Source organism: Grus americana, chromosome 16 (assembly GCF_028858705.1).
Source record: "Grus americana isolate bGruAme1 chromosome 16, bGruAme1.mat, whole genome shotgun sequence".
Classification (NCBI taxonomy): domain Eukaryota; kingdom Metazoa; phylum Chordata; class Aves; order Gruiformes; family Gruidae; genus Grus; species Grus americana.
Window position 1 is genome coordinate 5,694,385 of NC_072867.1, and position 27,618 is coordinate 5,722,002.

The window sequence follows — 27,618 nt, forward strand, 5'->3', positions numbered from 1 at the left end:
GCCGGGGGCGATGCTCCCACGGCTCCGGCCCGCCGCCGCACCGGGGGGGGCTGCGGCCCTGCGGTTCCCCTTCCCGCCGGGCCCTGCCCGCCCGCCCGCCGCGCTGCGGGAGCGCCGCCCGCCACCGCCGCCCGCACCCCCCTCGGCGCCGCCGCTTCGCCTGCAGGCGCGCCCCGGCCTGAGCCGGCCCCCGGCGGGGGGAGGCCCCGGCTCACCTGGAGAGGCGGCGACGCGGGGGGGAGTCCCGGCGAGGGGACGGTGCCCGCCAGCCCCCACCGGAGCGCCCTTTCCGCGGCCTTTGTCTGCGCTGTCACATGGGCCGCGGTGCGGGATTTAAGCGGGTCTCCGCAGGACATGCCGTGAGCGGCGCGCCGCAGCCCTGCCCGCAGCGGCAGCGCTCCGCCCGGCCGGGGATGCGGCTCTAGCGGCCCCGCGATGAGCGGCTCCTCCATGGCGAAGAGCGAGTCCCGCACTTCGCTGCTGAAGGCGGCGGGGAGCCGGAGGGCGGCGGGCGCCCAGCCCCAGCCCCGCGGCAGCCGCACCCGGGACGGCAGAGGACAAGGCGGGCAGGCGGGGAGGGAGCAGAGCGAGGAGCCGCTCCCCGGGGAGCCCAGTGCCCGCAGGCCGCTCTGTCACCCGGGCGCCCGGGAGGACGGAGCGAGGGGCGCAGGGAAGCTGTCACATGGACGGGGGGAGAGCCAGCTGGAGCCGGCGGAAGGAGGTCCAAGGAGAGGCAGCGGCAAGGAACCGGTGCGGACATCCAGGCATCACCACCACCTCCCGCCGCACGGCAGTCACGGTCACCCCCAGGACCAGCATCAGCTCTCAGACAGGGATGGGGAGGAGGCAGAGGAGGACTTTTTCTTCAGTCACAGGCAGAGGTCCAGCAGAGAGTCCCTAAAGCTCTCGGAAGGCGCTTCACCTCTGTCCAAATCCAGCAGCAAGTACTCCACCAAGTCCAGCGGCAGCGATCGGTCGGTGGAAGCGGACCCCCTTTTCCACCAGCTGCACCCCATGCTCAGCTCGGTCTTTGGCCAGGTAAGGGGCAAAGCGCCTCTCGCCCCCTCCCTCGCTCCCTGCCTGCCTGCCCTCCGCGCCCCGTCCTCCTGCCCGCTCACGGACCTTCGGCTCCTCGTTCCGGAGCCCCCCGCGCCTCCGGGCGCAGCTCGCAGCTGTAAATGCACTGCTTCCTGGCCGCCCCTGCCGAACTTCTCCCGGCGCTGCGGCACCGCCGGGGCGCTGCGGGGCCGGTACCGAGGAGGACTCCGCGCCGGGGAGGGGGCGCGGGTCGGAGCCGCCCGCAGCCCCCGGCCGCCCGCTCGCCCCGCCGGGCGCTGCGGAGGGCGCTCTCGGTGGTGCTGGTGGGGGAAGTGCCGGTGCTTTCCCTGTCGCCGGGGGAAGTTGTGGCTCTGCCTGCTGAGGGTGAGAGTCAGAGAAGCGAATTTTAAAAATGTATTTACTTATTAGATTCCATCTCTCTGGCTCCCCGCCTTGCTTTGCTGTATTTGTTTACATCTCCTTATGGTACATTTCTGTACAATCAGCATATGAATCATTTCTGATGGCAGAAGCTGTCAGGAGAAGGTAGTGGGGAGGATGACAAAAAAAATCCTGACCCAATTCCGAAGCCTTCCCAGTCACTATGTTAGGATGGAACAGATGCTTTCGGTGTTTGCAAGCTCTTTCGGTACAAAGCTGTCGCTTTTAGCTGCTTCTGGTAGTGAAATTACCCAACAGGGCTACCCTCTAAAAATGAAAAGGCAGAGGGAGACTGGCTCGAAATTTTCTTTTAGAGCCATTTAGGGATGTTACTGGGAGATGTAATCTCCAGGAAGATTAATGTAACTGCAATCTCCCAGAGGCACAATTATAGGTATAAGCCAGTAGCCTGGGCAGCTAAGTTCCAGCCCTGGAAGTGATCGATTAAACCAGAATTGTGATTTGTGGGGTTTGTTGTCATTGGGTTGGTTTGTTTGTTTGTTCTTTTTTGTTGTTGTTTTGTTTTGTTGTTTGTTTTTTTTTTTTTTTTTAAGCGGGTTTGGGAGGCTTTGCAGGGTGCCCATTCAAATTAAGATTATGGAGAGAATGAGAAGAATTTTTGTAATTGGGTGGAAGGAGGTGATACACCCGCATCTGTGTAATCTGGTGTCAGGAAGCGTTGTCTACTTCTGTTCATCTTGACTCCTCCAGAGGAAAATCAAAGCACATCTGTTCTCCTTAACAATTTTGCATCCTCACTGGCAGTCTGCTATTTATGAATGTTGCGGTTGTGTTTAACTCAGAATCGGTATTACCCTCTCTGTGCCAATGGTGTACCAGAAGTCTAGATGAAAATTTTGTAGTAGCAATAAGGAAGGGCCTGGTGAGTGGCTTGGTGCTCAACCAGGTTACAAAAAGCAATATTCCAGCACCAGGCTTTGAAATCTGTGGGCTCAGCTCTGACTTGTGCTGTACCTGTAGTTCTGAGGAAAGTGAAGATGTATCTGAGAACAGATTTTTTAAGTCTATGGAGCTGTACATCCCCAAAGTGTCAGAAATACAAACAAACCTATGCCAGGGCTCCCACTCACAGAAACCTCTCTGGTTTTGAACTCAATCCTTACCTGAAGAGCATCTTTATTTTACCTGCTTTTCTGCTTGCAGTCCAGTGTCATAAGACACTTCTGAAAGCTGTAAACTTAGCAAAACTTAATTGTGTTCTGTCGAACACAGAAAGGAGATGGATACAATTCTAGTTTTCATCTTTTCAATAGGTACATTGCACCAGTGCTTATAAACAAACACCAACATCTTTCTTTTAGAACATAATATTATTTATTCTCATTTCTCTCTCTATTCATCTCTCACTTGCTTTGGTTGAAGTAATTATGAGAGAATGACCATCTAGGGGAGATTTTAGGACTGGCTTTTAGGAGTGGGCTGTAGTAGGGCTGTACAGGGGATTTGTGGATACAAGAAAGGGAACTATAATGTAGAATACACAAAGAGATGGTTACAGGAAGAGATATGTTAACATTTTTTTTGTAGTGCTATCAAAATCCTGGGATGAATAAATGCCTAAGGAGAAGAACTGTGGAAATTCTGTCATAGAACTGAATAATAGAAATTTTGTTTCTGTGAGTGAAGAAACAAATGCTAAGCACGGTGTAAAAATGTGAGTGATGTTCTGAGAGGCAAGGACTTAAACCTGCAGGAGCCCAAGTTGCAGCCTGGGCTGATGCAGGGTCCCAGGCGCCTAAGTGTCCAAGATTGCAGTATAAGGCTGCAGGTGCTGTAACACCAGACTGCTCCACATTGTAATTAGAAGAGAGCAACAGCTCAGCAGACAATTTATTTAATACAAGAACTTTGCTCCAGCCCACACAGCCCACTGTGAAACAGTTAAAACAGTAATTTTGCAGTACATAGAAGGAGAGGAGCACAGTGATGCATATCTGCAGCAGCAGAGCACTGTGGTCCAGCAGCACCAGTATATCTTGTCCCAGCTCTACAGATGTGGAACATCACCCTGTTGTTCCATGGTGGTGCAGTGATGTGGCCGCAGGTGCAGACACTACAGTGGTACAATCAGATACGCAGAAAAGATTGCAGGGATGACTTCACAGAGGATGTCATTATTGCAGTAACAGCAAAAAGGAGCAGCCCAGGACTACAGGGTTGTGTCTGAGTGAGACAGATTTGTAGCTGTGCAGAAAAAAAGACAGAGTGAAGGCAGAAGTGCTGTGTTTATATAACCAGCACAGCAATGTAGTGCACTGTGGGTGTGTACTCCAGGAGAATGCTAAGATACTGCCAGGATACAGGATGCAGTGATATTTTATTAATTAGGCTCATGCTATATTGGTGCACTGATGTTCTAATATAATAAAACAGTAATACTCTTTTAGGGCATTTTACCATTGAGTGGTACACAAAGTGGTACACAAATTAACAGATGTAGGGTAGTGTAATGATGTATTAGTATAAGCCAGGATGTCATCTTAGTCTAATGACATGTTTGCACACTGGATCAGTGAGGCGGCTGCAGAAAAGCACTCTGCTGTGGAGTTTATACCGGGTTAGCATGCAGTGCCGCACAGAACTGAGTGCCTGGAGAACACAGCACTGACGATGCGGTGGTGTGGTAACGCAATCCTGTGGCAGAACAGAGATGTGATACCAGTGCCATGCGGTAGGAGTTTGGCAGTGCATGAGTGTGATAATTGTGTAGTGTTGTAGACTGACAGAAGAGTTTAGCAGTCTAATGATATAGTAATACAATATTCCAGACGGGAGCTATTCTATACAGCAGTGATTACTTCTGGTGTGATATTAGCAAAGGGCTGTGCTGATCTGACAGCACCATCCCGTTGTACCAGAAGGCAGTGAGTGAGGTGTTACCACCATGCTGCAGTTTTGGAAGCATGGCTGTAAGTTAGCATGAGGGCAACGCCACAGACTTACCTGGTGACAGAAGTGCAGTGTGAGTACAGGCTGGTTATACAATGCATGTGACAGTGGGACAGTGGTGTTTTAAAGTGGCCCTGCAGCGGCAGTAGCTCGGTGCAGTGCGAGAGCAGTGCAGTGACTCATGGGTGTAGCTGGCAAGGGACACGTGTGATAACGCAGCAAAATGGGAAAGTGGCGAGAAAAGCAAGCGTGGGGAGGATGTTTCATATAATTTTGGCCTGGTAGCAGGATAGTGTTGGAGTGGCCAAGTGGTAAAGGAGTGTCATGGAGCAAAAAGGAGCATGCTATCACCCCTGCAGAGCATGACAGTCCTATAGTGTCTGTAGTGTGGCTAGAGACCCAGTTTAGCAAGAGTGCGGTTTCAAGCAGTCGCATGTCCATAACAGCAGAGGAGGAGTGATCCCTCAGCAGCTGGGATGGCGGTGAGGTGGCAGCCTGGCAGCAGGACGGGGTTCATTAATGTGACAACAGTAGCAACAGCAGCACAGAGACTGGGATAGCAGTGCAGTGGCAGCAGGGACCATGATGCCACAGTTTTGGGGCAGCAGGATTCCTGGGGCAGCAGAGATGTGGCAGCAGTACCTATGGTGCAGCGGCAGCTTGGCATCGGGCTCCAGCACAGTGCAGTATGGGTACTGTGGCACAGAAACCTGCCCGTTCTCCTTGCTTCATTCCTCCCATGCCATAGCACTGGCCTAGCTGGCACCTTTAAGAAGAGCTTTTCCCGGGCCTTTGCTATGCAATATTAATTTGCAAGCGATCCTGCCATGTGAGACCTGACCGTTTTCAGAGCCGTTTAGCTTTCACACCCTGCCTGCCTGTTAAATTTTTCAGTGAAGTGATTCCCCAACAGTTTTCTGTCAATTGCCTCTGGTAGCATGGGGATCAGAGGGGTCAAACAATGCCGTGGGGAATCATTAAATATTTACAAGCTTCTGCTGTTAGCACTGTGGCCAAAGGGGCTTTTGTATTTCTGTTTGTACAGGGAGTTAAAAGCCTCTCCCTGTCTGCACCGTCTCCCATTCCTGCTTTAATGTCAGCATCCATATTACCATTAAAATAGGGAAAGAATCCTTCTGCATTTCCTGTATCATTTTCCTTTCCTTGTCCTGCTCCATCTTCCTTTGCTCCCGGGGCTTTTGTTCATCTTAATAGATCTTAATGGACCTTACAGCAAACCAGGATGACAGAAGTGGCCCCGTTTTGGGGCAGGATGTATCCCCAGGCTCCTGTGTCAGAAACAGTTGTCAAGATCATTCTCCTCTATACCAGCTGGGAATGGGTGGGGAAAAAGCACCTTGTCCAGTCTCTCACCCTTCTGATCTCCTCGTCTGCAGGATGGTCTTGTTCCCTCCAATGGCTTCAGCTTCAGCTGATTCTATCGGGAGTTTTGGTCAAGAGCAGCTGCTGCATCAGGATCATGCTTGGAGCTCTGCCAGCAAAGAGCCAGGGAGCCCCGGCCAGCCCAGGCGAGGGAGAGTGGTTAATGGCTCAGTAATGGAAGTTTTCACTTGACCCTGTGTATTAGCGAAGGAGGTTGCAGCACACTGGGCTGCGCTGGAGCCGTGATGCCAGTAACGGAAACTTTCAGATGTAGCACTGTGGGATGGCAAAGGTGAAGGTGAAAGGTCTGAGTTTGCAGGTGCTTGCATGCGGTGCTGTACGGTGCTGTAAGGCAGGTGAAGCAGTGGCATGTCAGGGCTCGTGGCAAACCAAGGACAGTCTCTAACAGCTACTCATTTACCATATTAAATCAGCACAGTAATTTGGGGTGAACAGACTTCCTCTGGTTCAAAATGACCAACGGCCGTAGGAATGCTGATCCCATTGCGCAGTCTTAGCTCGCTAACATGGAGCGTGGGTGCACAGGTTAGAAGGAAAAAACCAGAAGAAACACCGTACTCTCTTCCGACTTTGTCTCCTCTTTATACGGCACCTCTGTAAGCTTGTTCCGGCCCCAAAAGTGTCCTCAAAGGGCGCGGCGAGGGAAGGGTGTCCGCGGGGCCGCAGGGGACACTCCTGCAGCCAGCGGTACGCCCCGAGCTGCTGCCGTGCCCACCCGGGCGCTGAGGACCCGGGCCCACCGGGCCTCTCCGGGAAACGTCGCTGTGGGTGGCCATTCGCGCCCCTTCTTCCAGGCGCGGGGGACCCTCCCGCGGGGCTCCCCGGGGCAGCAGCGGCTCCGCCCGGTGCTCCGGTCTTCCCGTCCCGTCCCGTCCCGCCGCGCTCGGCGGCCCCAGGGCGCCCCCTGCTGCGGGCGGCGCGGCCGACTCCTGCGCCGGTCTCTGTTCCCCGGCCGGCGGGTCTGCCCCGGCACAGAGCTGTGCGTCCTTGGCACCCCGTGCCGCCGGGGCTTGGCCTCTGCCCGGTCCCCGGGCCGCCCGGTGAGTGTCAGACCCGGGGAGAGCCCCGTGGTTCCCGTGATGCAGGCGACAGCCGGGCCAGGTGTCTCGCTGATCGCCGGACATGTATTCGCAGGGGTCCGGGTACCTGCATGGGGCTCGTACGGCCTCCATGCTTTCAACCCTGCATGTGTTGCCACAGCCCATGTCTATGCATGTAGCCTGACATAAAGAGCCTTCGCATAAGCGTCTTGTCTGTATGCACACAGCCCATACATGTGCAGCCTCTGCTAAATCTTCTCTGTGGCTATGCAACCACCTCTGTATGTGTGTATGCATTCCTGTGCTTAAAAAGGATCGGTGTGTGCATACAACCCTGCCTGCTGATACCCGCCATACCTTCCAAGGTACGTCTCACATGTTTTCTATACGTAACGGACACAGACACAGAAAAGCATTGTTTCACTTGAGCACATCCACTCAGCTCCCCCCTTGCTCAGCTTGGAGAAAAAATTATCACGTTTATTGCTTGTAAAGAGCTTGAGGGATGGGAGCCAGACATACAGAATCACTGAGGGGCAATGGATAAGCTTCCTGCCTGCAGTGGGTCTGCCAGCAAACATTAATCTTTGTCAGTGATTTACTTTTTAAACAAATCTGTTTTAAAAGGATATGGAAAGACATCAAAATAAAACCAAGCTAAAAGAACATTCATTAAATATTCCGTTCATGAAATATACAACAGTGTGATCTAATGCACTGAAATACACAAACCTTCTGGTTAGATTCAGCTTATCTTCTGAGAGAAGAAAATCTTTCAATAATAAATTAATCATTTAAATTAAACCACTGTGCATTCCATCAACCTATATCGTCTTCATTCTTGTTTCATGCAATATTGACTTTGAACAAAGTGCCAGGGAAGAGTTTAGCTTTGGAGGTAGTGGCTGGGCTGCAGGTTTGTCAGCTGAATTAGCTGTGGTTCTTTGTAGCATCGCAGCTTCAGTAACTGTTTTTTCCCTGATGAGTCCATGAGTGGTATTGATTTCCAATAACAAGCAGCTATATGGTGTGCATCCAGTAAAAGACACCTAGCTAACTTTGGGCTCCCTTTCAATAATCCTCTGACATTCCTGTGACCTCAGAGAGCCACAGCAGTGCCCACGAACTTGAGTTATCCTCCAATTTCAATCAAATGCCCCACTTAGAAATAAAGATTAACAGCTGTCGTAGCTTGTATGGTCATATTTAGTTTTTTAGTAGCTTTCTGCGCCAGCATAAGACCATGAACTCAGTATTATCTATGAATTAAGTCATTAGCAATATTCTAATATTTCTTCCACCCCTTCCTTCCCTAGAGTACTTTGTACCTTGCAACCATCTTTGGAAAGAATATGTAGCATTGCCTCATCCCACGCAGATGAAATACACTCTCTGTTCTTGGAAGGAAACAGGCAACCATGGAACGTTGTGAGGCATTATGTCACAACGGTTGAAGGCAGGAAGTAGAAAACCACCAGCAATCCCCCTGTGTTCTGCTGAAATGGTGCAAAAAGGGTATAGGTAGTTTGTGACCAGTTGTGTTGAGATGTAGCCAGAGATCTCATACTGGGATATACAGTTTGATCCTTCTAAAGGTGCTGTCAGATCCTTACTCAAAATAAAAGTGAGGCAGACCTTGGTTTTACGGTGGCATATCTCATGTAATGCTGCAGGGCTAATTTGGAGTATTCGGTTAGTGTTGGTTTCCAGGCCTCTCTGCTCATCTAATAATCAACCACACTTTCTATAGCACCTCAGCGTGCCAGCCAAATACTGACCCCTTGTCCCTTTTGTTTTGAAAGAGGTGTGGGAGCCAGGGCAGAATTAGCTGCTTTTGCAGTAGTCCCAGATGGGCAGAGAGTGATTCACAATTCTCATATTCCTGAGCAAAGAGAAGGGACCACGTAAGGTTTGTTTTAAACAATCTTTGTACTGCGTATACATGGCAAATTGTCAGGGCAGCTTCTGAGCTGTCAAGCTTGTACTTGTCTTTTTGTAGCCCATTGATGATCTTGAAAGCAGAAAATAACCATAACACATTGTGCTCTGGCCAACGCATCTCCTGCGTAGGGACTCGGAAGTTGGGCTAGTGCAAAATACATGGACCAGATGTTTATGGAAGGTGTTGGGAGATGGCATGTTCCATCTCTTTTCATCTAATGCAGAATAAAGCTAGCTAATTAAAGGCAAAGCTGTTCTAAACAGAAGTTGACAGTCCAGGCTTTGTTACCTTGAGAGGCATGGAAAATATCCTTGGTCTTTTTAATAACCTTTCTGTTGTTTGTGATTGAATATGATCCAATTGCTCTAATGGAGAATATTATGCACAGCATGAGTCAGCAACACTGTCTTCCTGGAACAGCTGACAGCAAAGAAAGTTCCCAAACTCTCTGCAGAAATGTTCCTCCCCCTAGATAAGGATTTGGACTGCATCCACCAATACCTGCTGGTGCCTCCCCTTGAGATGGACCTGTACTTGTCTGACTGGAATATGGAACCATCCAAGGTTCATTTGAGGATAGAAGACACAATTCCATGTGCAGCAAAAGCACTAGGGAGCTTGACGCAAAAGAAGAGAGGGAAGCCAGTGGCAGAAGTTTGGAGTGCCAGTGCATGTTCCAGCAGTTGGGAGCTTTGAAACAAGGCCCTTGACAGCACTGGCAATGGGAGGATGTTAACAATTCCAGATGCTGAGGCTCATCTGAGGTCATCCAGTAAACAAGGCTGGCTTGTTTCTTGTAAAATACAGATCTATAGCCACCAGTTAAAGGGTGGTGGGGGTGGATTTGAAAGCTACTAATCAATATGTGCGCTCTCTGCTCTGTGATAGGAAAAAATAGACCAAAAATTCTTACCCTGTTAGGATAAATTAAATAAGGTGGTGTATTTTAAAATACTAAATCTTCAAAGCACACAATGGGCTCTTAGGTAAAACTATGGACTTCAGTGAAAAGATGCTAGGAATGAGTTTTTCCTGCTTTACTATATACTCCCCTCAGAGATTAACCCCCCTACCTACTGACACTGCCCTGTTGCAGTGTTTGTGCTGTGCTGAGAACACACACAACAATGTTCCAGCAAGTGAAAGATTGTGCACTGAAACAGGCCTGCCATCTGAGCAGTCTTCCTGTACAAATCCATACTTCACTGGAAATTTTTGCCAAGCAAAGCTACAGTTTGATAAGCAGTCCCAAGTTTTAGATTGACTTTTGTTCTTTCTGTTGTGGCCATTGGATATTTGCTGTCACTGGATGATGTTTCTGGCAGCTACCAAGTGATTAGCTATGGTGGGATCCAACATTTTCCTATGGAATGAGCATTTCTGCCAAAGGTGCCAGCCCAAAGCACAGCACTGCTGCTTTTTAAAGATTCCAGACATATTAAACTACCTAAATCACACCCTGTTCAATGCCAAGTCACCCAGCCACCTCCCTGCTGCGTGCTCAGGTCAGTCAATGTGCCAAACACTTCTTTCCTGTGAGCTGAGACCTCACTCTGTGCCAAACCGCATCTGCTGAGGTCTCTGTTCTCCACCTTGGACCTCAGGGGAGAGGAGGGGATGCAGGCACATAGGCCTTTCTAGACTGGCATTTCACAAAGTTCCTACTGATTTTTATAAAGTTTACAACAGAGCCCTAGACCTTAAAAGAACAGTGTGATTGCCACAAAGAACAGTGTGGGAAAACCAGTATACATGCATGTGCAGCTCTCCCACACGCACACTGACTACCCCAGATATAGGCATACCCACAGATCAGCACCTACACACAAATGTTTTTGACACACTTATTCTCAGCATCCTGTTCTCTTACAGCAGCCTCAGTTGGAGGAAGGGAGAAAATATGTTCCTTCTAACCTAATCTTCTAATGACCTTTCTGCCAGCTCCACTTTCCTGCCTATCTCTAAGCTGCCCGTGGTGGTGATGGGAACAAGATCCCAATGTAGAGAGTGATTTTCCTCCCCAGAGGTCAGCACAGTCTGTCTGCTAGATTGTGATGCGCTGCCCAATTGCTCTTAAGAGATTCAGAGTAAATAAGGAGATAAGAAAATTGTTTACGATTGCGCCTCTTGGGCCCCTTGCAGCTCTGCCAGAGTTCTTGCAGAGTCAAAGGACTGTGACTATGCTGCAGACCTGGTGCAAATGAGCTCCCATCACTTCTTCCCTTCCTGGATTGTGAACTCCCTGCCAAGCCTTGGCAGCAGGTCTCAGCCCTCTCACTCAGCCCTGCATGTTTCTGACAGCTGCCTGCAACTGCGGGGAAGAAAAGCAGGAGAGCAGGCAAATGCGGCAGTGTGCCATGGTGGCTGGCTCCGAATGCTCTGGTACAAGCTAATATTTAGAGGATGACCATCTTAACTTTTGTTGAGAGGCTTTTAGAGCTCTGTAAGGCACGCTCAATGCCTGTCTTCCAAAGCTGTCCTGTGGCAGTGTGGGGGCTGTGATGGATTCTCCTGGCAGGAGACGCCTGACTCCCCTGCTCTGTTCCCTCTCTCTGGGAGGATGCAGGAGATGGGCACTTCTGAATTGCAGGGCGTTCCTGGCCTCTGCGCTGCCTGTCAAGGGGAGATTCATTAGCAACAGGGAGGCGATGCTTTCTCCTCTCTGCTCTGGAATTGGAGTAGTTTGTCTCAGGAAGGAGCTCAGGCGCCTTGCTCGCTGTGTGGCAGCTTCTGCTCAAGGGAGACAAGCACTTCGTCAATAAACAAGGAGCCTGGGGAATGGCTCCAGCTGACAGAGGACATTATTAATGACCGGCACTTTGGCCGAGGGTAGATCAACCTCTCATTAGCTGCTTTAAGAGGGGAAAGAGAAATAGAGCTAAAGATGGCAGCCTTGAGAGAAGCTGGGAGTTTCAGCATCCTCCCGCAAAGTCGCCTGCTGCAAGACCCAGGGCTGGCACAGCCCCCAAGGAGTGACTGTATATTTCTCCAGCGTCATGGGTCCTCATACTGGGACAGCAGGAGACAGACCCAGCTCAGCAACAGTTTCGCTTCCCAGACCACCATGGGTGGGTTCTGCTATGGAGATCTTCCAGACTAGAGCTGCCCCATCCCCTCTGTCTCTGTCTCAGTCTGCCCTGGGTTCAAGGGGCATCTTCCAGTATCTGGTACCACAGCTTCTTGCTTTGGAGGGCCTGTGGACCTCTGTACAGCTCCTTCCCAGGCCATGCAGTGAAGAACGCATTGAGGACATCTGAGAGGAGGCTGTTGCACTGCCTTTGCTCTTGGGTAGGATTTAGTACAAGGAAGAGCAAGAAACACTATCCTGCATGGCCGTGCACTTCTGGCTGCAACTGGAATTGGAAAAGCTGTTGACTCTTGTCATAGTTGGACTCCTAAACTCATCTCCTCAGGTGGAACAAACCTCTAAGCTCTAAAGCAACTGTTGATTCACCTTACAATCATACTTAATTTGCCACAGCACCATCCGTGTGGAAGCAGAGAAATCCCTGCTTTGTTGTGACATAGATAGTTCATCCTTCTCTGTCTTACAGCCCTAGAGCTGCCAAGAGGGTGAGTCCTTGGCTCCTTCACAAAAACCCCTGTGGTGCAAGTGCTCAGCCCATGGGGTAGGTCTTTGTAGAGCCTTTTGTTTGGAACCACACTCACAAAGAAAGTTGTGAAATCTTTCAGCTAAGTGTCCAACCAGCCTGCTGCATAGACAGAGTGTAGGATCAGTGTCATCTTGGTCTTCACAGTTCTTGCAGGAGGTAGCTCTTCATGCCATGGCTTCTTATCACTGTGGAGCTGCAGCCATGGTGGCTTCACAGCTAAGGGTGCATTCACTATCATGTTCAGTTCCTATTGCTTGGGTGTGATGGTGAGGTTTTTATGCAATTTAAATCTCTTTTCAGACTGAATGCTTTTATGCTCAGCCTGAGACCAGAGGAAAATGTGTTGGGGACTCATCCCTTTTCTTTCAGAGATTATTCTGTTACCACAACAGGCCTAGGTTTAGGAGCACCTTGTTTACTCCATGACTTGGGTGCTTGGTAACAGAATGGATGGATCTGACATCCAAATTCTTTGTTTCACATTATCTAGCCTGGAGCTGTTCAGATTTAGGGTTCAGGTGTGAGCCCATCTTTGGCAGACTTGTGCAGGTAAGCTGCCAGTTGATTTCTACTTGCAGAAAGCTGGAAAAACTTTACTGCAAGACTGGCTCAAAGTCTCTCCCTTGTGGTTAAAAATTACTATCCTGGGGCTGAGAGTGTTGTAGGGTCCCTGGATCACTGCCTTCAGGCTTGCTTCCACTGTGGCAGGAAAAGAATGAGGGACTTCTAGGTCTGCTGGTATTTATAAGCTGAAACAGGTCCCACCCAGATAAATGGTCCATTTTTTACTCCAAAATGAGCTCTGGACTCTGCTCCAAGCCCCTAAGTGGATTGCCTTCTGGCCAGCCTAGCTCTCTGGTGATTGAAAACCCGAGAGGAGTTAGAAGGGGGGTGGGTAGGAATGCGATGTTCAGAGGTTGTGTGGACCCAAACTAGCTGGATTCACTGAACTCATCACTGAAATCACTTCTTGCGATGCCTCTCTGTTTTAATTCTCCCTGAATCAGCCCTCTCCCATGAGTGAAACAATCTTGCCTGCAGATTGAGGGGGGTGGGAGGGATTTGAACATTAATCTGATGTAGATTATACATCCGCCTCCCTCTCTCTCCCCTTCTCACTCTCTCTCTCCCTCTCTCTCCCTCTCTTTCTGTCTGTTTCTCTCCCCTCCCTCTCCTTCCTGCTTCATCTCTTCAAGAAAGTGAACATAAAGTAAAAACACGGAGAGAGAGAGGCAGAGAGAGAAAAAGCTCCCTGAAGAGGGAAGCCCCAGCAGCCAGTAGCTGTTTGGATTTGCCTGGCACTGCCTTTCTTGCTTTGCTCCCAAGGAATACCTTTAATGGGATCAATTGCTTCAGTTCCTTTATAACCAAGTTCACCGGAAAGGCATACTCAACATATTATGGGCAACTGTGTGAAGTCTCCACTGAGAAACCTCTCAAAAAAGGTATGTTCCCTGAATCAAAGTGCATTGTGCGTTTCCAGCCCTGCTTCTTGGGATGGGTGACGTCGTGGGCAGATGGGAATGGGAGGTGGGAGAAATGCAGAGATGTGTATGAAGGGTTCAGCTATCTTCACCAGTCTTTTTTTGTAAGAGCTGCTCATGCAAGTGCAGCCATTAGAGCCCGGGATGCTGGGTGCCACAGCATATGTGTAAATAAACGTGTGTATGCATACACATGAGTAGGCTCGTGTCCTGCTCCATGTGTGTGTGTATAGCTGTTCTCTGGGTACGTGCAAGGTTGTGCCTGTCAATGTGCACAGTATGCTGGCACACATTTTCTGTATGGGCATCTTAATGTATGTGTATACGTGTGAGTTTGTGTGTGTGTGTGTGCACGTGCTTCAGTTGAGAGGTGTCTGCATGAGTCTAGCCATGTGTGTCATTTCTGTAGGGATATAAATTCATGTACATGTGAATGGGCGTGTATCTGTACGTATTCCTGTTGGTGTGTAAGAATATGCACACCTAATGAGCCTGTCTGAAGTATGTGTGTGTCCTTGGCTGTTTATGTCCCTATGTACGCATCCTGAGGTGCGTGAGCAGGCGTGCAATGAGTGTATGGGGGGGAATTTGTGTGCATCACACACATATCCCTGCTCGTATGGTGCTCTGTGTGTGTGTATACCTGCTAGTGGATGTCCTTACAGAAGTCTGTATATAGGCACACACGTGTTTTTATATATATCCATCATTGCATATGCACACATCTTGTTTCGTTGGTATGTGTTTGGGTACAGAAGCATGTTTTTCTCTGTGGTCTGTTTGTCCATGCTTCTGTTTGTGAGTGGACACACTGGGCATCATGTCGCACGTCAGCACGGCCCCTGTGTCTACATGCTGGGGCCCAGCTTGACTTCATCTGTGAGCTGCCATGTGTATCTGTTAGGCTTCAACCCGCGGTCTGCTCTGTGCTGAGGTTTTACAGTGATCCCAGGCTGAATTAGATTCAGGAACGATTCTGCTGTTAGGGACTAGACTGACATGGGAATGATGTGCCCCAGAAATATTTCTTGTTTGACTGAGGAAGGTCTTGCAGCACTGTGTACTTGTCAGCCGCACAGTTCTCACTTCGCATTGCTGCAAATCTCATAACTCAGCAAAAAGCTATGCAATTCATTACTTGTAAATGAAAAGGTTATGCTAATCATTTGAAGTGTTGCAATGAGGAGCAACCTCTGTGGAGACCTTGCTGACAGTGAAATGCCACTGCCATCGGGATGCTCCACCCAGGAAACCTTGCCACCTGGGAAAGCTCCTCTGGGAGGGAGCTGCTGGGGAGAGGACCTACCTGACAGGGAGTTTGTTCTGGCCGGAGATTTGCCTCTTCTGGATAGAAACACAGTTTTCTTGCTATCTTGGCTGCTGTAAACAAAGCCAGCAATGGCACGGTGCTGCTGTGGGGTAGCTGGGGTACATGAGGAGGGAATTCATCACCAAGCAGTTAGGCAGTGTTCAGACCAGTCCCTAGGTCAGGGTGACCTTCAGGGAGAGGCAGAAGTAGTTGTGGTTTACCCAACTTGTACATACAAAAAACTAACTTGGTTGCTTGTAGGTCGCCTCCGAATTGCAATAAAATGAGTTGGCTGCAGCTGTGCTCAACATGATCAAGGCGATTGCAATTAAAGTCTGACGTGTGGCCAGGCTGCTTGAATCAAAATGGATTCAAGAACTTCTAAGCTCTGTGTCGTCAGTCTTTTAGGTAATTTATGCTTTCATTCCTAAAAGCTGCTTCGAATAATGCACTTTGTGCCTAGTTAGAAGGCCTGGGATGGCAGGACTAAAAAGAGAAAGTTGCAAAGCTGAATTAGAGAATTTCTCAGACGTCGCTCCAGCTAGCCATGAATTAAAGCCTTGGGCACTCATCCCGACAGGTCCTGGGGCTCTGCTGTTCTTGATCACAACAGACGTGATTATAGTGGAGATTTTGCAGATCAGTCTTAACATTGCACAGCTTCACTTTGCTGTTTTATGATCTTTTTTCTCAGATTTTACCTTGGGCAAACTCACTTTGCTGAAATGGTAAAGAGGAGGGACTGTGGACAACGTGCGTGAAAGCTGCCCTTGGGTGACAGACTGATCTCTTGAATACATCATTTCAACATGAAATTTGGGAGTCACTCCCAGGCACCACCTGGCTTGGTCTGGGACTGGCTGACATGGGGGTACCTTGCCGGTTTTGGTGGCAATGCTCAGACTTTATCTCCACAACATCTGTTGTTGGCAGCTTCACTTTCCCACTGTTGCAGTGTCGTCCCCCGCGCGGTGATCCCAGCAGCCAGCCTGACCGCATTTCCCTCTGGGAGGCACTGCAGTCGGGATAAAGAGGCCCTCCTGGGCTTGCTGCTCTGCAAAGTCCCTCTGACACGCAGGCAGGAAAATGAGGTGAATTCTGTTGTGCTTCTGCTGTGCAGAAAGAGAAAGCTTTGGACTCCAGGTCCCTTGCTTTGTCACCCCTCTCTGTCACTTCGGCCATCTCTAAATCAGCCCCGTCTCTTCCCTCTCCACAATCTGCTGGGCTGACACAGCCAAGGGCCGGACTCAGCCAGGAAGAGTGATGGTCCTTTGCTCGGGGAAGGGACAGGGAAAGCCTGAGCTCCCCAGTCCTGTCCTTGCATTTTCTTTGTTGTGCATGCTGCTCTTTCCCCTGTACAGGTGGCTGATGTCACTTTGCTCCATACCCATATCATCGCTCCCTTCCCGGCTCTGCTGGGATGTAGGAGGAATGTGGTGGAGGGAACTTGTGGGGACACTTGCAGGAGAAACCTGGGGGGCTGCTGGCAGAGGGAACATTGAATGCCATAAATCCTGCCTGCAGCGCCGAGTGGGACAAGGATCCCCTGTTGGGGTCTTGCTAAGCCGTGCACCTTTTTGTCCTGGCACTGCATCAGGTTGTCTGTTCAGGATCCTTGGTGGCTCTTGGCAACTGTTTCATCAAACTGGCAATCTCTATCTGCACAAGAAAATAATGGGATGACCGTTCTGTGGTACTGCTCTGTGGCTTGGTAATAAATGCTATTGACTGGAAGAGTCAGCAAACAAGGATTAGGGGCTGTGAGGCTTTCGGTCTTTCACATGGCTTCACTGGAATTAAACACAGCACCAATGTGGGCTATTTTAAGTGATTCATATTGTTTGGTATATTAAACTGAAAAATGTGCCAGGAAATAAAGCTGATAATTTTGAAAATACATTGCACTGGTGTCATGAAGCTGTGCAGTTCAACACAGATGCCTTGACATTTAGCTGAGCTAGTAATATGCCATTTGTGGACGGATGCTCATCTTTCAGGTTCTTAAGGACAACTGTCCTATGTGTCAGATTTAATCAGAGACAGAGTTCTTCCTCATCCATGACTGCAATGAAAATGCTTTTCTGCTTCATCGTTTTCTTTCTCCGTGGCTTGCTTTTTGAGTTGTTTTCGGTTTGATGCTTGATATTCACATGACATTATACATGAGCAGATTGGTGTAAGACTGTGCACAAAAATGCAAACTACAAACCATGTGTGCAATATAATAGCACATGCCAGACACAGCAAGTAGATACAATAGACTCGGACAAGTGTGAATGGGGCATGCGTGCATATCTGGACTTTTGGCCTGAAAAAGCACCTCAGGCTTTAAGGAAAGGGTTAATAGAGACAATGACAATTGACAGAGCTTCTCTGATCACCCCTGGGAGCACCGGCTGTAAAAGTAGAATCATTCCTGAAGAGGAATCTGATGTATGATTAATGTTTATTCTATAAAACCAAGGGTCCTGTGGGTTGTGCTGGCTTTTTATAGCTGCATGGGAATATCAGGATAAGAGTTTTTTTGCAGAGCCAGGGAAATGGATTTCTATAAAAGGAAAGCAGTGCCTCCTTATAAAATCCAGTGCTGGATTCTGTTCTGGAGCCCTAGCTTAGCAGGATGTGTGCACTTAGGAAAATGTGCAGATGCAAACGGACAAAAATGTTGTGCCCCTGCCTTACCTCCACTTTGGGACTGTCAGTGGGTAGAAGAGGCCAGCGCAGTAACTGCCTGAGACCCTGATTAGACCACTAATTAGAAGTGGCACAGGGAGTGTGAGCCTGCAGTTGGCAGAGTCACCTGATGCTGTAAACGGCCTTCTAATATTATAAAGCATGTGATGTTGTGTTGCTGAAACGTAACGCAGAGCCTAACGCAGTGTCTTTGTGCAGGCTCTGCCTGGTCTCCTGGGGATGCCCTGGCTGACGAGGCTCTGCCAGCAGCTTCCCTCTGGGCACAGGCTGGCACACCTACTGTTAGATTGGGATGTGCTTGACCATTGCAGCTCATTCAAGGGATTGTTAACTCTGGGGCTGATAGTGGGAGCGTGGCCCTTTCGGCTGTGTCTGGGTAGATGTGAGCAGTGCTGAGTTTGATGTTGTTTCAAAGCCAAATTCTCCTGGTTGGTTGTACTTCTATCAGCTTTTGAAAGTGAACTCCTGGACTTACTGCTTCTATACAAATCCTAATAGACCGGTGGGGGGGACACAGTGCGGACCAGATGAAGGAAATTTAGCAATAATGTCTCTGCGAGGCGGTTCAGTAAAACTTCAGAGGAACGGCTGGGCGAGATGGGGAGGTAACATCCTCTGTTGTGTTGTTTGCTTGCTGCTGGTTGGCTGGGAAGATCCGCCATGAGGAGAAGACGTGCTATAAGGCTGTCCAGACGAGCGAAGAGGGGCCGTCGGCTTGCGAGTACCAGGGTCCACTCATGGTGCTGGCCCAGAACTGCGCCGTCATGCACAACCTGCTGGGGCCAGCATGCATCTTCCTGAGGAAGGGCTTCGCAGAAAACAGGCAGCCTGTACGTAAGTTACACCCAGCCGGGCGAGACACGCACAAAGCCACGTGGATGCGGGCCGGGGATGCGGAGCTGCCCGCATGCTCTGTCTGCGTGGAGCTCTGTAACCCCCAGCCCTGGGTCTCAAGCATCCCGGTTCCAGCTCCAAGTGCAAATACAATCACAGGCAAATGTCTAACCTGAAGGATGTGCAGAGATATTCCCGTGCGTAAACACCAAGAAAGGAGGATTCTAAAAATGCAGCTATGGAAGATTGATCCAAGCCTACTCTCAAATAGGCATAATCATATGGACTCAGGAGAAGGACTTAGGACTTCAGGACTTACATAATCCTATGGACTCAGGAGGAGTCCAGTGTTCAAAGCTGTTATTCCAGCAAGACATCCACATCTGATTTCCAGAGGCTCAGATTAGCATTTAAGGCCTAAATAGCCACTTAAATGCAAATCAGGGCACCCATATTGGGAACAAACTGTCCCACCGAGATGCCCATATTTGACACTGTTCCTATCAGCTCACAGTGAGCACACTAGTACCAGCAGATATAAGCATGCATCTGCCTCCTCACAGATACCCAGATGCAATCCCTTATACAGTACCATACACAGCCCGATACTGCAGCAATCCCAGCCTAATAAACCAAAGAACAGCAGTCTGTTGTCGTATTTGCAAATAGTGCCAGACCTCCAAATGCTATTACCCATACACACACAGATAAATAGCAAAACTACATCCATCCATCCCCAGTCACATCTATTTGTAACTGTGTTCATGTGCATCTAATGTATGCATTTATATTAAAAAAAATAAAATATGTGTTTGTATGTAAATTCAAATGTATACACCTGGACATGTTAAATATATGGAAATATGCACCCCAGTATTGTGTCTTTACAAGAAGTAAAACATATTTTTGCACATAAACACTTGATTCCTACAATAACATGAATTTAAGGACATACACAAACCTATTATTAACACACTTTTTATGCATACGTATGAGTGAATATGTGCGTTGTCAGATATTCACCCAGTGCATTCCATGTTCTTCTGGTGAAACAAAGCTCACTCCAATTACCTGAGAGTCAGAGCTTTCTTGCCTCTGTAAGAAATCTCTGTCTTACTCATAGGTTAATAGGATTATCTACAGCTGTAGGAGACATCTAGATCTTCATCTCTGAAACCTCTTCTTCAACCAACAACCCCAAAAAAGAGTCATTATTTGTTGTTATTGATCAAATAGCTTTTGTTCTTCCTAACCTTCAGCCACTAAGTGATCACATATTCCTTGGGCCAGTTCACTAAAACACAAACAGTTACATTCTCACACATGCACAGAGCTACCCAACATAGGAGATAGGTCCACCTCCCTAGAGGAAGGCTCACAGCTGGAAAGGCATCCATCCTGTGTAGGCCCTGGACATTCACAGTACCATAAGAAGTTTCCAAAATAGGATTAGTGATGTCTCTAACTACCCTGGTGTAGAATAAGTGCATCTGATAAACAGCTTTACTTTTACTGACTCTCTAGACCAACAGGATTTATTGTGCATAGAACAGAAATAAATGAGGGTAAGACCATTACGTATAATGGACTCTTTGTGGGTCACCTCTGCTCCTGTCTAGGATCTAAACTCTCTGAACAGTTTTATTCCTCTTTCCATATGTTCTCCAAAAGCTTTAGAGTGATTCAGCCTGTTTCTTCCCAAGCAATTTTCCTCCTTTATCATTTTAGGGGATCTTCTTTCAAATTTAAAACAGAAAACCTCTTCATGACGTTAGCTATCGCTTGAGTCAGATTTTTGGAGGGACGTAAGCCCTCCCCCTCCTTTTGCATTCGCAGTCTGTGGCTCTTTGATGGTAGAATCTGCATGTGCAAAGATATGCTCAGAGCCCTGCAAACGCAAATGCCTTGGTGTGCAAAACTAGAGCCAGTGCTGAAGCCCCCATTTCTGACATGTATTAGTCACGTTGGTTGCAACATGGTCTTCAGTGAGCGAGGAGGAGGATGGTCTTGTGACAACTGTGCTGGAGGAGGGCCTGGGTCCTACCCCAGCCACTCTCACAAGACAGCAGTTACCGCGGGTGAGTCACAGCACCCTTTGCACCGTGGCGGTGATAATCATACCCCTGCATCTGCTGCCGTGCCGAGCTGGCTGTCGACACACAGCAATATCTCCAGGGATTAATGTTTGTGAACTCTGGAATGGGGTGCACAAGGTGTTGGTACTGATCATGGGTGGTTTTCATCTGCTATTTATCTAAGGCAGGAGGGCAATAATGCCTCCTGCATCCGGTCTAAGAAGTTTGAATTGTTTTATTATTTGGTGTTGATGAAAGCAGAACAAATGGGATGACATGTTTGAAAATACCAGGTCTGTGAAGGATGAAATGGCAGAGCCAGCACGCTCCGACAGTTCCATCCAGCACAGAGATGCCTCTGGGAAGGTTATGAGTGACAAGCTGGTCATTTCTCTGGCACAGCCCACTTTTGCACAGACGTAAACCAGTGTGTGTCCTAGTTTGCTATGCACTCTGAGCAGCTGCCATTAGTTTCCAGAAGAGCCTGTGGATAAATAGCAAAGGATCATCCTTCTCAATCTGATCAAGGGCACCATCTCCAGGGATGTGTGGTGAGATGGGAGGACACCTGGAAGGCAAGGAGAAACTCCCCATGGTTGAGGGGAAAAGCCAAGAGTGAGACGACAAAAGAGATTGCGTTTCTGTGTTTCCAAATTCTCAGATGTTTTGGATTTGCCTGGGAGCCATGAGAGGAATTAGAAAGGGCATTTAAACCAGAAAGCAGTGCATTTCCATGCTCATCTCTTCTTCCTGGTGCAGTGTTGGAATTTTCCTGTACTCTTTTATATTCTCCCCCTTCTTCCAAGAAATTCAAATTGGATGTTTGAAGTTGCAGTGTTTCCTGAACATGGTGAATCCTTGTCCTGTTTTGTTTGTAGATGACCTTGGTGATGTATATGTTGTGTGTCTGCCTTCATGCCTGGTTTCAAAATGCTTGTATATGGAGTTGAGGCTGGCGGGGAGGGGGAAGTTCCTACCTTCTTGTGGGGACTGACTGTAGGAGATGGCACTGGGACGTTGGCTGTAAGAGAGCTCGTGGCTGTCCCCATCCTGCCAGAAGGACAGGGATCAAGCAGCAATCCAAGCAGATGATGGTGCAGACCTGCTGGTTACAGGGACTGCTTCCAGCTGTGTTGATCTGGCTGTGTCAGCAGGAGCTGCAATAGGAAATACGATCAGTGCTCAGAGGAGATCATAACTGCTGCAGGGCCAGTCTCTGCTTCAGCACTTGGTGCTGGGGAATGATGTAGGAGCCTCATGACGGTGCTCATAGTACCATCAGGTGGGGAGGCCACGTGTTTTGCTGTGCTGGCCTGGGTCTCTTCTATTTTGGGGGAGCAACTGTCATCCCCCTGTCCAGCAGATGAGATGGAGAAGGGCTTCTACAGGGAAGTGTGCAGGCTAACACCCACCCCATTGGGGAGGAGAGCTGGGAAGCCTTGCTAGGTAGACGGTATTAAACATGTCATCACCTTCTTGTTTCTTCTCTCACTTTCTGGCTTGTCCCAGAACTGTTTGCACCAGCAAGTGCTATTCTGAAACTGTGTTTGTGGCAAGCTTTAACACAGCATGTTCTCTTTTTGCAGGATAGAGAACTGCGTCCAGAAGAAATTGAAGGTAAAATTTGTTGCTCCTTCTGTGTCACCTTTCTCCCTGCTCAGTGAAAACCTACTGACTGGCCCTCCCGGGTTGTCCCCCATGGGGTAAAATAATTTGGGGCAAATCAAGGGAGACGATTACTGGAATAATTCCTGGCAACCCCAGCAGAAAGAAATAATATGTAAAACTGCAAGAGTGCTGACTGCGAAGGAATTTGCACCCACTCCAACTTCTTCAGGGTGGGAGGATAAGTAAAGTAATGGGATGTTAGCTGTCAGGGAACTGCTGTCCACTCCAGCTCCCACAGAAAGTGTCGTAGAGCATGATACAGCAGTGTGGCTCCAGGGAAGCTGTTTTGCCTACTAATCCCTACAATGAGTGCTGTGTAATAAAGTGCAGGGGTAAAAGCTGGGAAAACTTACTGCTTCCAATTTCTTTAGGGAGTGCAGTTTAGGAATGATGAGTTCATGGCACTTGTAGTCCAAGGAAGCTTTCCTGTAAGGAATGGGTCAGCAGCGCTGCTGATAGAAAAGCCTAATGTTGCTCCAGTTGTTGCCTCTTTGCAGGGAGATCTGCTGGGAAAATACAGAGTATCTTAGGGAATCTGGCCTCATAAAGTGCTGCTGATTCTGGGGAGGTTTCTTGGAAAAGGTATTTCAAGCTATCACTGACGATATTGTTCTTTTTTGGATCCACTCCCACAGAATTAAGAGAAGCCTTTAAGGAGTTTGATAAAGACAAGGATGGGTTTATTAACTGCAGGGACCTGGGGAACTGCATGCGAACCATGGGCTACATGCCTACTGAGATGGAGCTAATAGAGCTCTCCCAGCAGATCAACATGAACCGTGAGTAATATCCACCTAGCTGTACCTCCCTGTTGCTGCTTTGCCCTGCATCACTGCCTCGGGCTCTCTCAGTCTCCTGCTATCTCTTTTCCTTTGTTTTTTTTTTTTTTCCTCTCTTTCTTTGGTTCTCATTTTTGCTACCCATCATCTCCTATTCATTTGTGGGCCCTAGCAGTTAATGCCTTTGTTTCTTGCTTATCGGACAAAGGAACTGTGTGGACTGTGGTGTATGGGAACAGTGTGTGGAAGGGTTGTCCTTCATGCTTATGCTGTCAGGTATGAAACTGCCCTTGATGTGGGCAGATAGACATTGGTGCACAGATTGTGAGTGTTGTCATATTGAAGCTGGTGTCAGATGCCGTCAGACTGAAGAAAGAGCCTGGGAAGATGGAGATGCTTTGGTCAGAGTGGGTGACGGATGGGCCGTTCACTCTGCGGTGGGTGTTCGTGGATCTGCTGTGTGCCTGGGGATGGGCTGTGAGCAAGCCGTACTGGCAGTGTCAGATGGGGGCATCTGCTGGAGTCATGGAAAAATGTGACAAATGCGTCCGATTCACTGTAACTGTGTTCGTGCCTCTTGTCTTTCACCATCATTTTCTGTCACCTCTTGTCTGTGGCAGTGCAGGGTATTACCCTCAGCCAGGTGGGAAAAAGGATATTTAGTGCATGTTGTTTCTGGCATGTGATGATGTAAAAAGGACAAGTTACTTTTGATCAAGGGAAGGAAATGAGTTGTGACATGCACAACCAGTCACATACAAAAGCAGCTGAAACCCTGGCACACAAGTGCTTAGGAATTTGAGAGTGTTACTGCCAGCTTTCAGAGAGGGGACAAACAAGAAAAAGAATACCATGAATAAACAGTTGGACATACATTAACCACTGCTAATGGAGCAAAACTCCACCACTGCTGCAGGGCACTGCCCAGGCCATGCAGGAACATCATGCTGTGCCCTTGCCATACCCTTTGGCAGAGGCGCAGCAGAGGTTTGCTATAAGCACTAGAATGATCAAGCCTCTAATACCTAGTACGTGATGCCATAAGGATGTGATAGTCCATGGCAGCCTAGGATAGAATAGCTTGGGCTTATTCCACCTAGCCCGCAATCCAGAAAATATGAAGACAGTGTAAAACTACTTCTGCTTTTCCTTCCACTATCCTGCACCTTCTGTGCTTTGCTTCCTGGAGAACCAAGCCCTCTCTGGGGCACACAGAAGTGCAAAGTGAATGCTGGGCTTGGCTAACGTATGGAGTTGTTCTTACACACGATCTTTCATCTTGTCCCAAGTGGGTGGCCATGTGGATTTTGAAGATTTTGTTGAGCTGATGGGACCAAAGCTGCTAGCAGAAACTGCAGACATGATTGGTGTAAAAGAGCTCCGTGATGCCTTCAGAGAGGTGAGTGCTCCCTACCACACGCCCCCAGAGAAGTGAGCAACAGGAGACAGGAAAGAGAGAAGACCCACTGGGGAAGAGGAGGAGAGAGCAGCACAGTGGAAGACAGAGAAAGAGCCAAGCCAGGCATGAAAAAAGGGAGGAGCAGAGAAAGTCACTGAGATAAGGGAACCCTTGAGGCAAGGAAGAGGAAAGCTAGTACAGACACAGCAGTTATGAGGGGTTTCTGAGGAGAAAAGACAGACTGGATCCAAAAGGCACCCAAAGGAGGAAAAGGAGGGACACCAAAGGAATGCAGGAAAAACAGGGCACTCAGGAGCAGGACAGTACAAAATCCAGCCCAGAGCAAGATCCATTTCCATTAACTGTATTTCCCCTGCTGGTATTTTTCATGTACTTGCAGTTTGACACCAATGGTGATGGGGAGATCAGCACCAGTGAGCTGCGAGAAGCCATGAAGAAGCTTCTAGGGCAGCAGGTGGGACATCGGGATATTGAAGAGATCATCCGGGACGTGGATCTGAATGGAGATGGGCGTGTTGATTTTGAAGGTGAGAAGGAGTGAACACTCCCTATCCATCTGCTCTGGTACGAGTCAGAGTTTCAGTTCAGAGAAAGAGAGTTTCTCTCAGTCTCAGACGCAGGTGGAAGCGGAAGATTTGCATGCTCAGGGCCCAGGTGTCTGAAGTATGGAGAAAAATGCAAACAAGACATGGGGTTTTTTTCCTAGTCAGCTGAGGAAAATGGAGAATATTGGCCCACACAGGAAATTCCTCAGATGAAGTGTTCATTTGTGTATCATCTCTTGCTGCGTCTCAGTTTCAATTGGGTCTCTCTCCATAACTCTAGTGTGGTAAGAGATATGCCCTGTCACAGAGAAGCAGATTCTGGTGCACACATGCCATGCCAACCTTCTTTTTATGGGGCGTTTTCTATTTCTATTAAATAGATTTCTATTAAATCTATTGCAAGAGCTGTGAGGAGGCTAGATTGGTTTGGAGAGTGCATTGCACCTTGCATTTCCTCTGGCTCACCTTGTTGTCTGGGTTTATAATTTCTTTCTGTGCCTTTATGCCAGAAGATGGTCATGTGCCAGATGTGCTCACTAGGACTGCAGATATCTCATCTAGAGGTGTCATGTAAAATCCTAGAGATAATTAATTTCTTCTCCCATTTTTCATGCCAGAAGGACTTGGAAAAATAAGAGGGGTTAGGCTACTATCCTAGCCATTAGCTATGGCAGGAACAATATTAATAGAGCTCAGGGTTTCTGGCAAGGGAAGCAGTTGATATCAGACAGCTAAGCAGATATAAGAGCCGGAAGGTGTGAGAGCATGGCAAGCTGCTTGTTTTCCTAGTGCAAATCCAGACGTCCCTTTGCAGTAAAGGTGAAGCACAGGAACTACAGAATTAAAATTGATGTAATTTTTTTTGGCTCAGAGGCATTCCTGGGTCTCCTACATGACAAGGACTCTCAGTCCTCAGGATTACTGAAGCTTCTGAGGGCTTTGAAAATGCTAAAAAACTAAAAGTGTCTCCCTAGAAAGTATCTGGTAGCTGCAGTTGTTCTAATGCACTGGCTGATTACATGACAGTAGCTCTCCTTGTTTCCCACAGCTAAATTATGTTAGACAGCTAAAATACATGAAATGCTATCCCAGTACCATTTTCCCTGTGAGTTACTGCTTTCGTTGTCAAAGGACAACTCCATCAATGGAAAAGGAGAAGTCAAGGGGGTAATTTCCACTGCCCTCCTCTTTGCAGAGTTATTAGTTCCTTGGCAATTCAAGTGCAGAATGAAAACACATTTGTATTTGATGGCATTTATACTCAATTTGAACAATTGTAATTGACTTCACAAGCTGCAGGGTGGTGAAGAGATAGATCCAGGGTATCCATCTTTACAGTTAACCTGTATCTTTAAAAACAAGAAGTTCATCAAAGTGAACTTTTCTCTACCAAAATGCTGGTACCTACCAAAACACTAGTGCTTTCCCACACCAGTGTCTCTGTGAAGTGGCAATTGTACTAAGAAATCATGCCGTGTTCCCAAGACTATAAATCAAGGTTCAGTGAAGCGAGACAACACTTGTCATAGTGTCTCACAAGGCTTGTGCAAACAAGACTGCACACTGGCTGGGAAGGAGTCGGAGGCAATGAATTGACCTGCTAGTGGGATCATATCACCATATCTAATGCAAGGATTAAAGCTCATTTTGTGTGAGCTCTCCAGAGCCAGTCATGGCACAGACCTGCTGGCAGTGCGTGGACTCTCAGTTTCACCCTGGTTGCATGCTATCTCCAGGGAATAAGAGCTGGGTTGGGGACCATGGATGCCTTCTGCTTCACGACTGTCTTTCCTTGTTGGTTGCAGAGTTTGTTCGCATGATGTCCCGTTGAAGATAATTCTCAGCTAAAGAAGAATCAGCACCTTAGAGAGGGCAGAAGAGGACCTAGATGGAGCATCTAGCCCCGATGTTCCCACATGAAGGTTTATCGGCTGGCTGCAATTGGGACATTGCAAGATGACCTGCTGCTCCTCCCTCATGGTGGTCCCCATGCCCCTCCACCCTTTCACACTGTGAAAGACTTGCAACTTCCTACAACTGGAACCATTCCTTGGAGATGATTGCAGGATAACTGCAGAGCCAGGACTTGCCATGATGCTTTCATGGGATATTTGCAACTTTAAACTCCTCCTCCCCAGCTTTATTCTCCCACCAGCTGCTGCAAAGCAAGAGCAGGAGAAATCCTCTTGGCTTGGTGGATGAGAGCAAAGCCATTGGGACTGGTGGCAGCCTCAGGGCGTGCTCTGCACTTCTTGATTTCCCTTGGTGAACTGTGTCTGTGTTTGCTGTCTGTGTTTGCGTCTATCTGTGTGGAGTTATTTATGCTTCCCCGGCACATATTCACATCTCCTGTGGTTATGTTTACCAAGAGTAAATTCAAATACATGTCTTGCGGGGGGAAAACGATAAATATGCACGCTG

At 48.4% G+C, this 27,618-nt stretch overlaps 1 protein-coding gene across 5 annotated transcripts; it reads left to right on the top strand.

The window, feature by feature from the left end:
* CABP1 (calcium binding protein 1) lies at nucleotides 1–27,618 on the top strand. 5 transcript variants are annotated; one of them, XM_054844340.1, is made up of 8 exons: nucleotides 901–1,038; nucleotides 13,586–13,834; nucleotides 18,530–18,706; nucleotides 22,372–22,402; nucleotides 23,089–23,232; nucleotides 24,522–24,631; nucleotides 25,032–25,179; nucleotides 27,003–27,618. In XM_054844340.1, exons 2-8 carry the CDS (start codon nucleotides 13,790–13,792, stop codon nucleotides 27,026–27,028), a joined length of 681 nt encoding a protein of 226 aa, XP_054700315.1. In that variant the 5' UTR covers nucleotides 901–1,038; nucleotides 13,586–13,789; the 3' UTR covers nucleotides 27,029–27,618. The 5 variants fall into 5 exon arrangements, with proteins under 5 accessions (XP_054700314.1, XP_054700312.1, XP_054700315.1 ...); XM_054844337.1 differs by lacking the exon at nucleotides 13,586–13,834 and having other exon boundaries at nucleotides 7–1,038; XM_054844341.1 differs by lacking the exon at nucleotides 18,530–18,706.